General features: G+C 35.3%; 1 protein-coding gene across 2 annotated transcripts in view; it reads right to left on the bottom strand.

Annotated features, from left to right (window-relative positions):
* The window catches only part of MAP4K5 (mitogen-activated protein kinase kinase kinase kinase 5), a 176,444-nt gene that overhangs the window by 79,488 nt on the left and 78,469 nt on the right, over window positions 1–18,487 (bottom strand). For both annotated transcript variants that reach the window (XM_027849199.1, XM_027849198.1), the window contains exons 5-8: window positions 5,314–5,369; window positions 1,088–1,135; window positions 951–993; window positions 220–292 (exon numbers count right to left, since the gene is read on the bottom strand). In XM_027849199.1, the coding sequence (XP_027705000.1) occupies window positions 220–292; window positions 951–993; window positions 1,088–1,135; window positions 5,314–5,369 (220 nt within the window). The remainder of the gene's footprint in view (window positions 1–219; window positions 293–950; window positions 994–1,087; window positions 1,136–5,313; window positions 5,370–18,487) is intronic.

Here is an 18,487-nt window from a genome sequence, read left to right as displayed (position 1 = left end):
CATTCTTAGAAAAATATTTTTAAACAGGTAAAATAAAACATGTAAGATTACAAAGGAAACTAATTATATCGAAACTTAGTTATCAGAATTCATGAACCCTGGGTAAAGACTTAGAGCATCACACTTTTATAAAGTTATAATTATATTCAACAATCTTAAGGCAGATCCTAACCTTTAACAAATGATGAAATATCAAATCCAATTAAGGCAATTTCTTACCAATAAGGGGTACCAATGAAAGATTTCCTCTTTGCAATGGTAGCTGTTATTTTTGCAGCCACACCAAAGTCAGCTAAAAAAACAACCCCCCCCCCAAAAAAATTGTTACATTTTAAAGAGATTTGGGGCTTTGGTTCATCTTAATAGAAAAAAAAAATTGATGTCTACAACATAAAACAAATGTAAAATCATATAGAATACTACAGAGACATGCAAATAAATCAGAGATGGAATATAAAACTAGAGCAGCTATCTAAAACAGCATTATTTAAAGTTTAACCTTTGATTCACAAGGCTTGAAAACAAGAAAACTCCCTGACCTTTTTTTTTCTTTTCAGAATTTATACAGAATTTAGTTTTTTGAAAAAAATCTATCTTGGAGGAGACTGGGTTTCTCTCCCTCTCACCCCCAGGTTAGAAGATCAATGACCACTCAAAGGGCCCAATCCCACTGCTGATTCAAACCAAAGTTTTAAACTACTCTTTATAGTTTAGGCTAGTTCTCCCCTCTTCAGGAAGCTTGCTGCTCCTCTGCTCCCAAGGGCTCCCCAGATTGCTGCTAAACTTAGCACAAACACCCAATCAGCTTTAGCCTGACTGCAGCTCAGAATTCCCCAAGTCAAGCAAGTGATCAGCCTCAGCCTCCCTAGCACCAGCATTTTTAGCTAATCACACAATTCTAATATTAATTTTAAAAATTTAGTAATAAATTAGGATCTTAAATAACATACCTAATTTAATGTCACCATGGTCTGTCAATAAGATATTTGCACCCTAAAGCAAAAAACAAATATTACTGAATTAGGATTACACATTTTTATGTCTTTTTATAGAAAAGCATAGCAATTTAAATATTATTTTAACTTACCTTAATATCCCGATGCATTTTCCCCTTAGTATGCAAGTAAGCAAGACCCTAAAAGTGACAAAAACAAAATAAATATATACGTTAATATAACTGAAAAAAACAACAACAAACCAAAAATGTTCCATTAAATCATAAGCTTAATAAGAAAGCTGAGATACTGGGGGGAAGAAGAAAAGAATGGGAGAAAGTTTCTTAATTAGTTATGAGGGTTGCTATTACTAAGACTTATAAAAAAACAAAAAAGTTTTTAAAAATCACCTGATCTAAAAACATTTAGTATGACTACGACCTGTAGGGGAGTGAAATTGATAGAGTATTATGTATTATACTATATAAATACTTCTTTTGATCACTGCTTATTTCTCAAAGTTTTCCAGTATGTCTCCTGGGATGAAATTCACAAATTTTTACTAAAATATCATTCTCCACGTTCAGAAAGGCCTACTTGGTCTTGCCGGTCCTTTCAGTAATTCCCTACCCTCACTTCCTACCATACATACTCACAAACAAGAAACTTTCCCAATCATCTTTGACTAAGAAGGGTGATTAAATATCTTATACCATAATACATAGTAAGGAGTAACAATTACTAAGTTATCAAATTACAATGTCTTTATCTATAAAATGGACAGATTGGATCTTGTCCCTTCAGGTCTAAAATTCTATGATTCCTATTCTTTACACTATCTCATATATCTGCGTAAAAGTTGATCTTTCAGAGTATAAACAAGAAACAGGCCTCCTATACCCCAGATATGGACTAAGGGTAAGTATAAAGGCAGAGCAAAAGGTAGCGTATTCTCTCCCCGGTTATTAGGCTTGAGGGAAAGGGGGTAGGGACAGACTCAATCTGTACAGCAAATATACTCTCTTATTATCAACATGTAATGGACTATCCATTCTTTGGTAGTAGTAAATAAGCCTTCCCCAATCTACTTGTTGAGAATGAAAGGACTTCAGAGTTATTAAATAAATGATGAGGGAGGAGAGGAGAAAGAACTTACAGGAATTTCAGGACTATTTAAATTACTTAAGTCTTAATTCATGTTTTTTGATTGTTATTTTCCTGTAGTATTCAACTCCAGTTCATTCAGCCAGAGTTAGTCTGGCCGAACAAAGGTAAAACAAACTAAGGACTTTATTAAATGCAATTTAGGGAATTTGCATTAAAACATCATAGAACTGGAAGTTCTGTTTAGTTCAAGCTCTGGGTTAAATTCAATTGCCCCAGTGGGTTAACTAGTCTAGAGAGGTAAAGTGATTTGCTTTGCAGAACTGGAATTTGAAACCTAGTCCTCTGACTCCTAATTCAGTACTCCTTCTGTATCAGGCTGCCTCCCTAAAAACTAAAGTTTATTCCTTTACATACTTTACATAAAACCTTGAGAACTATATGGAAAAATAAAGCACAATATGAAAAATAAATATTAAAACTGTTTAAAAACAAAAGAAGAGTTGAATAGCAACTGGGAATGTTTATATTTTGCATTCTAAATTAAGGTAAAGTAAACACTCCTCATCCCTAATATTTAAGTTAAGAGCTCAAAATTTAACCATAGTCAATTAGGCTATGTGTTTAATTAAGCTTCAGTAACTCTTAAATCTTACTTTTATTCTGTGATGATCAGGTCATATTAATGTACTGGCTCTTAGAATATTAAAATGAGGGTTTGTAGCCTTGGGGGCTAAAGGAGCAGCAAGGGATCAAGCTGTGGCTTTACAAAGTGGGGAAGCAAACCTGGACCCTGTTTTCTACTACCACCAACCATGCCAGGACCATTTCTAGAGTGAAATTCTGGTTCAATACAACTCAGTTCACATAGATCTGTCCTTCTTCTCTTGGAGATGGAAACCAGCAAGGGTTGGGGAAAGCTGGGTCAACATGAAACTGTCTATAACCCATTCATCCACAAAGAAATAATACAACTTAATTAAATTAGAGTGGAAGGGTAGCAAAGGGGAAAGTAGTGCTAATAGTAGAACACTAGACAAAGGGCAAAGTGAGAATGAAAGAAATCACACCTTCTTAATATTTCCTATAGAATGCTGACTCCTTCAGGACAGAGATCATTTTGTTTTTGTGTCCTTGGTGCATAGTATACTGGCATTCAGTAAATGTTTATTGAATGAATAAATGAAATTTTTTGTTGGGAGAACCTGGCTTGATGCTCTAATTAAGGTAGTAGCTCAATTAAAATTAAAGAATTTTAAAGTTTTAAGTCATCTAGTCCAGTGGTTCCCAATGTTTCTAAGTATGAGAAATATTTATTGATTGAGAACATAATGACAAAAAACCACCAGGAATTCAATTATACTTTTAAATGAATTTTTATCAATTATGAAAGTAATAATATATACATATTGTGAGACATGTTATTTGTTCAATCTAAAGAAAATATGCTTATTTATTGATTCAAAGGAATATCTGGAGTTCCTATTAGAAAAATCTTACACTGCCCTCCCTCTAGCTCTGACAGGTGTCTGGAGCTTATAGGTCAGAAATCTCTCATCTCATCTAGTTAGAGAAAGATATGGATAAGAAAGAATCAGTGACATATTTATGGTCATGCACCTTGTTACTGGAAGCACTGGGAATAAAATCTAGGTCTTCTGACACCAATTCAAAGCTTTTTCTACTACTTAAAAGCCATAACCAGCTTTGGGAATAGCAGCAAAACAATTAATCTGCTCACTGTTCTGAGTTCTATATGTCTGATGTGTGTTAAAGATGGTGAAAGGGACTAGACCTGTGATTTTATTGGTATAGGAAACTCCCAGGCAAGGAACTCTTTCTACCACTGAAGGTCAGTATGAAAACTTTTAAGCTTAAGAGAATGGTATAGAGCAGTGGTGTCTAACTCAAACAGAAATGGGTCCACTAATTTGTACATAAAGATTTCTGCAGGGCTACATGTTGATTTAGTTTTAAAATGTGATATTGTCTATATTTTATTGTATTTTTATTTATTTTGTTAAGTATTTCCCAATTACAGGTTTGGTTTCACTTGGGAGTACTATGGGTTGGGCCCCAGCCTGGGAGCTTGGCCCACCCGGTGCTGCTCTATAGCACTGAGAAGTTAAGGGACTTGCCAAGGGTCACACAGCCAGCATATGTCAGAGGTAGGACTTGATCTGAGGTCTTCTCGGCTTTGAGGTTAGCTTTCTATCTACTGTGGCATGTTAAATACACACATGCATGTGTATGTATCATTGTAGTATAGAATTCTCTATGTAGGAAATAAGAATACAAAAACATTTGACTTTCTTTGCAATGATTTCTCACTCGACTAGGTTAACATGTCAACAGCCAAAAAAGTCCACAAATGGCATCAGTTGAATGTTGTTTTTATTTCCAAACAAGCTACTAGAAAAAAAATAAGGAAATCAGATTATGTGGCCTCTTAGATTCCATTCAACTCTAGATCTGATCTTACCTACTAACATAAAAATCAATAATTTCTTCAACTGTAAATTAAATACATCAAGCAATAATTGTAATTATCTGTAAAAAAAATGTAAACTGCAAGTGATAAAATTGTTATCTACTAATCTCAATAAAAGGCTTTTATTGGTATGGTAGGGTATTATATATGAACAGTAGTGTTAATCATAAAGTTTCTGGGTTTGGTTTTTTTTTTCCTGGCATATCAGGTTTTCCTGGACCAAGCAAAATGTGTGACTAATTTTGAAAATGGCCAGTAATACATAAATTAATTCATGAAAATCTTAAAAGCTACTAAGCTCTTCACATTTTTCTCAGATATCAAATCAGCCTAGCTTTCCTCAATGCTTTGGAGGAAGGACAGAAGTATCTATTGGTAGCCCACACCACAAAACAAGGCAGTTTCTCAAACCAGTACAGTGGTACAAAGAAGTTGAAGTACTGGGTAGTGGTAATACACAACCAGAGCTGCAGACAGGATTAGTGATCGTTCCATGCATCCATCTTACTCCCTTGAATTCCCCAGCTCAATTTGAGGCCCAGAAGTCAGAGAATACTCAAGCACAACTGTCTTCCTCCCCACCCCACCCCATTTTTAGCAACTCAGTTTATGTGAACTCTGTCTATTCAGTAGCCTAACAGAGGGAAAAATCAGGCTTTCAGAATAAGGTAATAATTTAGCTTATTCATTCCCTTGCCCATGGGCAGGACCATAACTATATTCTAATGCAGCTTTATTTATACAGTTTCATGTCAAATTATCTTTCCAGCTATATACAAGTACCTGTAATGTTTCTCTGCAAACATAAGCTATTTGTAATTCTGACAACGGTCCAGTAACTAGAAAAATAAAGAGATCACATTTTTACACATCTCACATAACATATAAAACAACAATTAAGAGTGCTGCAATTTTCAAACAAAAACCATTCTAAATGAAAAAGGATAGACTGAGGTAATTTAAAATCATATGTGCAAGAGAAGCAAGCAAAATAATGTAAACAATACACACAATTACTACAATAATGTAAATGAGACACAAAAATGAAACAACCTGGGTGGGGGTACATTGGACATATGTCAGACACAGTTAATATGTCTGGATGGTTTTATTAAACTACTTTTTTGTAACTTTCTTTTTTAATCTTTTTAAAAGAGATTGTTTTGGGAAGATACATTTGGAAATGAAGGGAATATAAACAAAAAGCATCAATAAGAATAACATTTAAATTTTTAAATGCATGTGACACAAATTTACTATTTTTATGCCAGCGGATTCCTTATAATTTTAATCCGAGGCATTTATTAAACATATACTGTTTGCAAAGGTACCATAATAAGGAAAAAAGGGATTTACAAAGGAAGTAATAAACATAATCCCTATTCTAAGAAATTCACATTCTAATGGAGTAGACAGGACAACATAAATATATATTATATATAAAGGAAACATTACACACATACACACATATGAATTTTACAATGTTAGAATAACTTAAAAAATTTTCATGAAGGTATATTTTCCTTAAAGTCAATTTGTACACTAAGTTTAGTGTAATTCTTTCCTAGTTCCTCATAGATGAACCTATCTTTGGGACTACCATGGGATAAGGTTTAAAACCACACAAAAGAAAAGTATAAAGCAAGGGAGGGAAATGCCATGAAATACTGATGTTTCTACATGCTGCAAATGAGTAAGTAGTAAATTCTAGGAGTAGAGTAAGAAGGCTGAGGGGGGAAAGATACAAAGACCATTTGTATTAGACCTTAAGTTATCCTTAAATCTCACTTCTAATCTGAAAATATCAGAATCTATTTTAATACTGGCTGTTAGCATACTAAAGCATTGGCAAAACCTAGTTAAGGCAAGGTCACTTTTTCAGAATCAGACTCCAGTGGTTTCCAATCTTTCCAAGTATGAGGCCCACATTTAAACTTTTTTTTTTTTCAGAGATCTCTGTAATTGGAAAAAATTCAGGAAAAAAATAACATTACCAGGAAAATCCTGATGAAATTATGAGGACAGAGAACTTTCCTTCTCCAAAACAAAGATTAGTGGCAGAGAGCTTTCAACTGGCCTGAATACTGGACAAGCTAAGTACCCACAATTTTAAAGTTCCCAGAGAACTCAGACTCTAGCTCAAATTTCAATGTGTGTGTATAGTAGAGGGGGAAGAAAGAAAAGGGAAAATAAGGAATATAGGGTCATCAGGGCAGAAAGAAAAGAAGTTTGAGCTTATTCCCAGAACAATCTGCCAAACTCATGGCAGAGATGGTAGGCTGAGGAATTGTCTGAGAAAAAAAGCAAAGTAAGAAGATGGCATGAGACTATAAAAAAGATGGGGATAAACGGAGGAGAGCAGGTGGGAAGGGATAAGAAGAGACAAGAGCAGAAAGCTTGGAAAAAGATTTTCCTTCCAATAAAAATGAAAGGCTAAAAATGTTCATAATAGGGGCAGCTAGGTGGCGCAGTGGATAGAGCACCGGCCCGGAGGTCAGGAGGACCTGAGTTCAAATTCGGCCTCAGACCAAACACTTGACACTTACTAGCTGTGTGACCCTGGGCAAGTCACTTTAACCTCAATTGCCTAAAAACAAAACACAAAAAACAAACAAAAAAAATATTCATAATAGTATTTGTGGTAGGAAAGAAATAGATACAAATTTGCACAACTGATTGTGGAATGACTTTAAAAAAAAACCTCCAACCCCAAATACCCAACTCCAGCAAATTAAGTAATGGAATATTATTGTGCAATAAGAAATGATGAATATGAGGAATTCAGGAAAACATCATCATATTTATAATAACTGATGCAAAGCAGAACCAAGAGAACAGAATTACTACAACAATGTAAATAAGAAAAGGACTAAAATGAAGTTAAAACTCAAAAACTAAAAAACTGGTGAAGGTCCAGGAGAAGACATGATGAATCACACCTCCCTTTACTGAAGGTCTGGGAACAGGGAAATGGACATGCTCAGTCCCATCCCTGCAGAAGGAGCCATGTGTATCACTTGGAGAGTGGCAAGGAGATTGTTGGGGGAGAGAATATTATAGTCTTCTTGGTTAAGTTGCTCTTGTCAAAAATCAAAGAGAAACCCAGCTGTCTTACCTCAGCAAATAACTGAAAAAAATACCAAAAGATCAATGAATATGAAAACTGAAAAGAAATGGAAGTAAGTTTCTCCCTTAAATCTGGTAGGCAGCCTACAGTGAACCACTTTGAGACCAGAACAGAAGCTAGGAATTGAGGCAAGGTACAGCCTGATATCAACCATCCCATCCAGACCAGCAGAGGCCACAGCATCTAGTTTAGAAGGGAAAGGATCAAACAAAACCTATCCAACCCATTCAAGCATGCCAAAGGGGACAGACCTAGGTATGAAACCTGAAAGCAAGAAGAGAGGCTGAAAATATTAGTAAATAGAAGGAAATATGGTATACAAAAAAGAAATATTTTAAAGTTAAGAGAAGCCTATAAGATAAATCCAAAAGAAAAGAGTAGTTAACCCTATATGTAACAAAGACTGGATTCAGGAAAAGAAAAAAAAAATGGTTTGACCACAAGGACTATAAGAATGGCTGGAAGAAATGAAACACGAAGTAAAAAAGTAAATTATAAATAAACGAGAATTCAGGAAGAAAAACCTGAAGACCAAAGTTTAGAAAATAACATGGAAAACTTTACTACATCTTATTCTCCATAAATACTATAATGAACCAAAAAGAACTATATAGTACACAATAAGACAACAATAAATATTAGTATAACATTAAAAGACTGAAAATGTATGAGAAAATATGTTATCTATTATAAAAAACTGACCTAGGAAATAAATGAGGAAATCTAATTTAAGAATCATCAGACACACTGAAAACCATGGCCAAAACCTAGATACCATATCAAGAAATTTTAAAAATGAGAACCAAAAAGTCCTGCTTATTAGTTAGCATTTATATAGCATTTTAAGATTATTTCAAATCTTAAAAAAGTTTTAAATGAGATGTGTAAAAGGCAAAGGATGCATGGGCTATTATTATCTCCATTTCACAGATGAAGAAACTGGAGCTGAGAGAGGTTAAGTATTTTGCCCAGGATCACATACCTATAGAGTAAATGCGGTAGGATTTGAATTCATGTCTTCCTAACTCCAATTTCAGCTTTTTTTTTACTTACTGTATACTTGATTGCCACATCTATTATAACCTAAGGGTTAAGGATAGAGATGGAAACTGTGATCTCATTAGTAAAGGGAATTCTTAGGTAAGACAACTTCATTGCAAGTTGGTACCTTCTCTGAAATTTATAATTTTAGACAGATGTCGAAATTTATAATTTTAGACAGTTGTCTAAAATTTAGGCAAGTTGCCTAAAGCAGAGGTGTCAAGCATCCCTGCAAGTATTGATGAACCTTATTAAAGTATAATTAGAGAATTAGTTAACAAAATAAATAAAAATATAATAAAACATTAACATAAAAAATAAGTTAATATTCAGCCTGCAGGAACCTTGCTAGGTATGGTTTGATGGCTCCCATTTTTATTTAAGTTTGATATCACCAGCTTACAGCACTGAGAAGTCAAATGACTTGCTTAGGGGTCATGAAGCTAGAATGAGTAAGAAATGGGAGACCTGAACCGAGGTCTTCTTGGCTTGTAGGGTGGCTCTCTATCCACCATGCCATGCTAACTCTAATGTTACCTAGAGCCAAAAGGCAAAGTTAAAAAAGACAGAATCTACTGATCATCTCATCATCCTCAAGAAAACAAAGGGGGAAGCTAGGTGGCACAGTGGATAGAGCACTGGCCTTGGATTCAGGAGGGTCTGAGTTCAAATCTGGCCTCAGACACATAACACTTACTAGCTGTGTGACCCTGGGCAAGTCACTTAACCCCATTAACCCCCCCCCCCAAAAAGAAAGAAAACAAACAAAAAATCTTAAGGAAAAATATCAAAATGGCACAACGAATTATCTAGAACTTCCAAGTCAAAAAAAACTACCACAAACAGTCAAAAAGAGAGAGTTCAAGTACCAGGGAACCACAGTTAAGATGACACAAAACTAAGCAGCAACTGATACATGAGTGAAACTCTTGGAATACAATGTTCCAAATGGCAAAATATAAATTTATAACCAATGATAATTTACCCTAATAAACTAAGTATAATCCTACAGGACTAGGATTAATGGACTAATAGAATAGAAAACTTTCAAGTATTCCTGATGAAAAGACAAGAGATGAGTAAAATTTTGAAGTGCAAACATAGGAGTCAAGAGAAACTTAGAAAGATAAACTTGAATAATTCAAAGGGAATATATTATAATGATGATATAATTACATTCTAATAGTCTTCATTCTTCAAGATTCACAGAAAGAATTAAATAAGACCAATACAGGGCCTGGCTGGGGAGTTATGTTTTGTTTTAAGAGAGGAAAGAAAAGGAGATAAAAAGAAATACATCATGGAAGAAAAGAGGTGAAGAACTTAATTATATCTCAAATGGAGTATAAGAGAAGAAAAATATACAAACATTGAAGAAAGGATGGAAGGAATAGGCCTCTCATGACTTCACTTCTATCAGAAAAAAGACACACACACACACACAATCTGTTGTAGAGATATGTTAAATTCAAAAGGAATACAGGCTGGGCCAAGGAAAGAGGACAAAGAATCATAAAAGGAAAAGTAGAAGTGGGAAGGGAACAGTCAAAAGCAATATGAACTTCCACTTTGAAAAGGTTAATCAAAAAAGATGAATAAAAAGAGAGAAGGTATAAGGAGATCAGGATCTGGGCTTACTGCAGAGAGGAGAGACAGAGAAGGAGGAATAGACCACTTCAATTACAGGTTTTAATGTTGATCAGGTTCTTTATTTTTCTTTCCACCTCATTTTTTATTGAAAAGAAGGGAGCAGGAGGAAAAGAGGGCATAAGAGGTTATAATGGAGAAAAATATACAATGATCATAAAACTGAATATGAATGGTTAGGCTCACTTGTAAATGGAGAATAGCAAAAATATTTTTAAGGAGAATCCAATAATAAGTTGTTTTCAATAAACACAGTTGGAACAAAGATTCACACAGTTAAAATAAGGGTCTGGACCTAAAATATTATGCTTTAGGCAAATTCAAAAAAGCATGAGTAGCAGCATGATCTCAGAGAAGGCAGTAGTCAAAATAGAGACAGTTAAAAGTAATTACCAGGAAAATTACATTATGCTTAAAGGCACTATGGATGATGAAATAATATCAATACTTAATATGCAGTAACCAAATGACACAGCATCTAAGTACTTGAAAGTAAAATTAGTCAATGGAAATAGATGACAAAACTATAAGAGTTGCAGACTTAATTGTGTCCCTTTTATAGCTAGACATCTAAAAAGAAATGAAGAAAAGAATTTTGGAAAAGTTAGATTATCTTAGATAATAACTGAAAGTAACACGTATATTTCACAGTTATGCATGCACTTTTACAAAAACTGACCATGTGATAGGGCACAAAAGCCCTCATAAATAAATAAAGTACAAAAATTAAACACATTCTTTGCTGACTACAACACAAACACATGCAAATAGTCAATAAAAGATCTTTGAAAAAAGAAATCAAGCCTAAATGGAGACTATATAACTTAAGCCTAAAGAACTGGTAGATCAAAGAACAAAACATAGAAACTATAAATAATTTCAGTAAAGAAAACAAGAAAAATGAAACAACATGCCAAGATGCTTGGGATGTAGACTGATAGTTAAAAATTGCCCTGCCCTTGACTGCACAGCTGAAGCTAATCAGGACACCCAGACCATAAACATTCCAGGAAGTCTCTACAGCTGTGTTCTTATCTAGTTGGCAATTACTTATAAACAGCTATTTTTGAACAGTGGTGTTCTATTAAGCATTCCAATGTCTGTTTTCATATAAAACAACTTATATCTCCTTAAACTTGGAGAGAGAGAAGTTTTTCTGGCTCCCCAGAATGTATACAGTAAAAGACTTGTGTTCCAAATAGACCTTATCTGTGACTCCTAACTGGTCTTAACTCTGTATCACAGACTTATGAAATTTCCATGATAAGATAAAGCAGTCTATAAGAGAAAATTAAAAACATTAAAAAGCACAAGGGGAAATAAGGATCATTCCTTAATATGATAGACAGTAGTTCTCCAACCAAAAGCTAACATTATATTGAAGGGAGAAAAGGCAGAAATCTTTCCAATAATATTGGAGGATAAAGCCAGGAACACAACTGTGTCCCTCTTATCTGATGTAGTTCTAGACATTCCAGCAATAGGAATATGACAAAAAGCAACTGAGGGAATAAACACAAGCAAAGCATTTACTTTTTAAAAGAAGACATATATGATGGCTTACTTGGAGAATCTTAGATATTCAAATAAAATTTTTTAAAATAATTAACTTTAGCAACACAGCAGGTTATAAACTAAACTCACAAAACCAGCAAGAGATAAGGAGAAAATTGCATTAAAAATAATTCTAGAATGCATAAAATATGTGAGATACCAGCTATCATTAATGTACTACAATACATTTTTCAAAAGAAATAATGACATACCTGACTAAATGAAGAAATATTAAATTGCTCATGGTATGGCCATGCTAATATAATAAATATGACATAAATAATGTGGAGAGATATTAACTGTTCGTGATATGGCCACGCCAATGTAATAAACATGACAATGTTTTTGTTGTTCAGTTGTATCTGACTCTTCATGACCCGATTCAGGGATTTTCTCAGCAAAGATATAGGAGTGGTTTGCCATTTCCTTCCCCAGCTCATTTTACAGATGAGGAAACTGAGGCAAAGAGGGTTAAGTGACTTGCCCAGGGTCACAGGGTTGTGGTATATGAACATAATGGAATTCTACTGTACTATAAGAAATGATGAGCACGTGGACTTCAGAAAAACCTGGAAAAACTTGTACGGACTGATGCTGAATGAAGTGAGTAGAACCAGGAGAACGTCACGTCGTACACAGCAACAGCTACACTGTGCAATGAGTAATGCTGATAGACTTAGCCCTTCTCAGCAATGCAAGGATCTAAGACATCTCCAAAGGTCTCATGATAGAAAATACTATCCATATCCAGAGAAAGAACTATGGAGTTTGAATGCAGATCAAAGCACACTACTTGCTCTTTTTCTCTTGTTTGTTTTGTTTCCTCTTTCTTACGGTTCCTCCTATTGGTTCTAATTCTTCCTTACAACATGACTAATGTGAAAATGTTTAATAGGAATGTATATGTAGAGCCTATATCAGATTGCATGCTGTCTTGAGAAAAAATTTTTTTAAAATAATAACGACATTGATCTAGAGGGAAAAAAAGTCAATAATTTTAAGGGAAATCATGAGGGAAAAAAGGGAAGAAAAGGGGCCTAGACATACCAGATCTCAAACTATCCTACAAAGCAATAATCATCAAAACTATTTGGTAGCAGAAAGGTTGATCAGTGGAATAAGATCAAGTACAAAAGCTTGGAGCAATAAAATATAGTGTCCCAGTGTGATAGAAAGCCTTTAAGGACTTCAACTACTAAAGTAAAGACTAAATGGGGCAGCTAGGTGGCGCAGTGGATAGAGCACAGGCCCTGGATTCAGAAGGACCTGAGTTCAAATCCAGCCTTACACATATAACACTTAATAGCTGTGTAACCCTAGGCAAGTCACTTAACCCCATTGCCTAGCCACTGCTGCCGCCCCCCCCACCAAAAAAAAGACTAAATGAAAACTGCAGGGTAAGCTGGAATGCAGTTTGACAGAAATTAAATTTAGACCAATATTTCACACCACATACTAAAATCAGTTCCAAATGGATACATGACCTAGATATAGTTATATAATGAACAAATTAGAGGAGCAGGGAAGAAAATAACTTTCACAACTATGGATAGGAGAAAATTAACAAAGATGAAATGAATAACTCTGGTTACATAAGACTGAAAAGGTTTTACATGAGCAAAACTTGTTTTATTTTATTTATTTAGTATTTTATCTTTCTCTAGTTACATGTAAAAACAACTTTTAATATGTTTTCCAAACTTTGAATTCTAAATTCTCTCCCTCCCTCCCCACACCACTTCATTGAGAAAGCAAGCAATTTGATATAGATTATACATGAGTAGTCAAGCAAAACATATCCATAATAGGCAGGTAGTTAAAAAAAACAGGCAAAAAAAATTCAAGAAAAATAAACAAAGTTAAAAAAAGCATGCTTCAATCTGTATTCAGACACCATCAGTTCTTTCTCTAGGGATGGATTGCATTTTTCATCCTAATTCATTCAGAGTTGTCTTGGATCACTGTATTGCTGAGAATAGCTATGTCATTCACAGCTGATCATCTTACAATATTGCTGCTACACACAGCACATTATTGCATCAGCCCATGCAGGTCTTTCCAGGTTTTTCTGAGAGCATCCCACTCATCATTTCTTACAGTACAATAGTATTCTATCATAATCACATACCACAACTTGTTCAGCCATTCCCCAATTAATGGGCATCCCCTCAATTTCTAATTCTTTGCTCCCAGAAAAGAGCTGTTATACATATTTTCATACCTATGTACATATCCTGTTCCTTTTTGTTTTTTTATCTCTCTTGGGATAAACAACTAGTAGTGTTATTGTTAGGTCAAAGGGTATACATGATTTTATAGCCCTTTGAGCATAGTTCCAAACTGCTCTACAGAATGGTTGAATCAGTTCACAGCTCTACCAACAGTGCATTAATTTCTCATTTTCCCACATCCCATCTAACATTTCTCATTTACCTTTTCTGTCCTATTAGCCAATCTAATAGGCATGAGGTAATACCTCAGAATTATTTTAATTTGCATTTCTCTAATCAATAGTGAGTTAGAGCATTTTTTCATATGGCTACAGATAACTTTGATTACGTCATCTGAAGACTGATCGTATCTTTTAATCATTTATCAATTGGGGAATGGCTCTTATTTTTATGAATTTGACTCAGTTTGAAAAATATGTTTGAGAAATGAGGCCTTTATCAGAGACACTTGCTTCAAATTTTTTTTTTCAGTTCCAATTGCTAACTGTATTTCCCTCCATCGTATTCCCCATTTATTCTACTCTCTCTCCATTCACCCTATTCCTCCTCTAAAGTGCTTTGCTTCTGACTGTCCCCTCCCCCAATCTGCCCTCCCTTCTATCACCCCCCCCATTATTCCCTTCCCCCTCTTACTGTCCTATAGGGTAAGACAGGATTTCTATACCCAGTTGAGTATGTATGTTACTCCCTCTTTGAGCCAATTCTGATGAGAGTAAGGTTCACTCATTCCCCTTCACTTCCCCCCTCTTACCCTCCACTGTAAGAGCATTTTTGCGAGATAATTCTACCCCATTCTACCTCTTTCTCTCTCTTTCTCCCAGTACCTTCCTCTCTCATCCCTTAATTTTATTTTTTAGATGATATCCCTTCATATTCAACTCACCTGTGCCCTTGGTCTGTATATACTCCTTCTAACTACCCTAATAATGGGACAGGTCTTATGAGTTACAAATATCATCTTCCCACGTAGGTATGTAAACAGTTTTACCTTATTAAGTCCCTTATGTTTTCCCTTTCTCCTTTTTATGCTTTTCTCCAGTCTTGTATTTGAAAGTCAAATTTTCTATTCAGCTCTGGTCTTTTCAAGAAAGCTTGAAAGTCCTCAATCTCATTGAATATCCCTTTTCCCCCTGAATGATTATACTCAGTTTTGCTGGGTAGGTGATTCTTGGTTTTAGTCCTAGCTCCTTTGACCTCCAGAATATCATATCCCAAGCCTTCCAATCCTTTGATGTAGAAGCTGCTAAATCTTGTGTTATACTGACTGTGGCTCTACAATACTTGAATTTCTTCCTTCTGGCTGCTTACAATATTTTCTAAGGTGGGAACTCTGGAATTTGGCTATAATATTCCTAGGAGTTTTCATTTGGGGATCTTTCAAGAGGTGATCAGTGGATTCTTTCAATTTCTATTTTATCCTCTGGTTCTAGAATATCAGGACAATTTTCCTTGATAATTTCTTGAAAGATGATGTCTAGGCTCTTTTTTTTTCATCATGGCTTTCAGGTAGTCCAGTAATTTTTAAATTATCTCTCCTCTATTTTCCAAATCAGTTGTTTTTGCAATGAGATATTTCACATTGTCTTCCATTTTTTCATTCTTTTGGGGTTTTTTATTGTTTCTTGATTTCTCATAAAGTCATTAGCTTTCATTTGCTCCATTCTAATTTTTTTCTTTTTCTTTTTAAATTTTTTTTTATTTGTAACGTGTTTTTAAAACTTTGGGTTACAAATTTTCTCCCTTCCTCCCTCCCCAACCACCCTCATTGAAAAGGCAAGCATCTCGATACAGGTTATAGATGTGTAGTCATGCAAAACACTTCCATAGTACTCCTGTTGTGAAAAACTAAGTATATTTCCTTTTATCCTATTCTACCCCCCATTTATTCTATTCTCTCCTTTGACCCTGTCCCTCCTCAGAAGTGTTTGCTTTTGATTATCCCCTCCCCCAATCTGCCCTCCCCTCTATCAACCCCCTGCTCTCTTGTCCCCTTCCCCCCTTATTTTCCTGTAGGGTAACACAGATTTCCATACCCCATTGTGCATGTTATTCCCTCCTTAAGCCAAATCCTATGAGAATAGGATTCACTCATTCCCTCTCACCTTTCCCCATTTCCCCTCCACTGTAAAAGCCTTTTCTTGTCTGTTTCATGTGAGATAATTTACCCCATTCTACTTCTCCCTTTCTCCTTCTCCCAATATAATCCTCTCTCACCCCTTAATTTTATTTTCCAGATATCACCCCTTCATCTTCAGCTCACCCTGTGCCCTCTGGCTATCTATCTATACATACATATAAATTTTTCTTCCCTCCTGCTACCCTAATACTGACAAAGGACTCATGAGTTACAAATATCATCTTTCCCTGCAGGAATGTAAACAGTTCAACCTTAATAAGTCTCTTACAATTTCTCTTTCCTGTTTACCTCTTCCATGTTTCACTTGAGTCTTGTATTTGAAAGTCAAATTTTCTATTCAGCTCTGGTCTTTTCCTCAGGAATGCTTGAAAGTCCCCTATTTCACTGAATGACCATTTTTCACCCTGAAAGATTATACTCAGTTTTTCTGGGTAGGTGATTCTTGGTTGTAGTCCTATCTCCTTTGCCCTCTGGAATATCATATGCTATGCCCTCCAGACCCTTAATGTAGAAGCTGCTAAATCTTGTGTTATCCTGATTGTGTTTCCACAATACTTGAATTGTTTCTTTCTGGCTGCCTTGACCTGGGAATTCTGGAATTTGGCTACAATATTCGTAGGAGATTTCCTTTGGGGATCTCTTTCAGGAGGTGATCGATGGATTTTTTAATTTCTATTTTGCCCTCTGGTTCTAAAATATCAGGGCAATTTTCCTTGATAATTTCTTGAAAGATGATGGATGTCTAGGCTCTTTTTTTGATCATGGCTTTCTGATAGTCCAATAATTTTTAAGTTCTCTCTCCTGGATCTATTTTCCAGGTCAATTGTTTTTCCAATCAGATATTTCACATTTTCTTCCATTTTTTCATTCTTCTGGATTAGTGTTACAGTGCCTTGATTTCTCAAATTATCACTAGCTTCCAATTTCTCCATTCTAATTTTTAAGGAATTCAGGCCACAGAATTATTTTCTTCAGTGAGCTTTTGAACCTCCTTTTCCATTTGGCCAATTCTGCTTTTTAAGTCTTAGTCTCTTTTGTAAGGTGTTATTTTCTTCGGTATTTTTTTGTTTCTACTTTACCAAGTTGTTGACTTGTTTTTTCATGATTTTCTTGCATCGCTCTCATTTGTCTTCCCAATTTTTCCTCTACCTCTCTTACTTGATTTTCAAAATCCTTTTTGAGCTCTTCTATTGCTTGAGACCAATTTGTATTTTTCTTGGAGGCTTTGGATGTGGGAGCTCTGACTTTGTTGTTTTCTTCTGAGTGTGTTTTGACCTTCCTTGTCACCATAGTAACTTTCTATAGTCCAAGCTTTTTTCTTTTCCTGTCTATTATTTGACTTTTAACTCTGTACTAAAGTAGGGCTCTGCTCCCAAGATGGAAGGCGCACTGTCCCAAGCTTCAGAGGTTTTGGGCAGCCGTTTTCAGAGATACTTCTAGGATTCTATAACCCTGAGGCCTGTTGTGGATTTGTTGAAACCAGGTATGGGCTGGTGGGGTCTGTGTTGAAACGTGCTCCTCTCTCACCCTGGTGCAACAGGCCTTTCCTACCGACCTTCTAAGTTCTTGGGCTGGAAATTTGCTTTACTCTGTCTCTTTGTGGGTTCTGCTGCTCTAGAATTTGCTTAGGGTCATTTTCAAAGGTATTTGGAGGGTTTTGGGGGAAAGCTCAGGCGAGTCCCTGCCTTTACTCTGCCATCTTGGCTCTGCCTCATGAGCAAAACTTATTAAATTAAAATTAGCAGGGGCAGCTAGATGGCGCAGTGAATAGAGCACCGGCCCTGAAGTCAGGGGGACCTGAGTTGAAATCCGACCTCAGACCAAACACTTGACATGTACTAACTGTGTGACCCTGGGCAAGTCACTTAACTTCAACTGCCTAAAAATGAATTAATGAATTAATTACAATTAGCAGGGGAATAAGTAAACTGGGAAAAATCTTCACACCTAATTTCTATGATATAATGGTCTAATATCCAAAATATGCAGGTTGTCCCAAAAGCCTTTGTTCAGTTTTAATCTATTAAAGTTAAAACCGCACTAAAACTTTTGGGACACCTGGTATAGAGAACTGATTCAAATATATGAGACATTACCCAATAGCTGAGTGGTGAAGACAGATAAGTGGTAAAAGAATATGAGCTGCCAGTTCTCAAAATAAAAAATTCAAACAATCAACAAGTTTTGAAAAAATGCTCCAAATCACAAATAATGAAACAC

The sequence above is a fragment of the Vombatus ursinus genome, unplaced genomic scaffold (genome assembly GCF_900497805.2).
Source record: "Vombatus ursinus unplaced genomic scaffold, bare-nosed wombat genome assembly UNPS02007284.1, whole genome shotgun sequence".
NCBI lineage: Eukaryota > Metazoa > Chordata > Mammalia > Diprotodontia > Vombatidae > Vombatus > Vombatus ursinus.
Note: the sequence above shows the minus strand (reverse complement) of the source record. Positions and strands in the feature narration are given on the sequence as shown.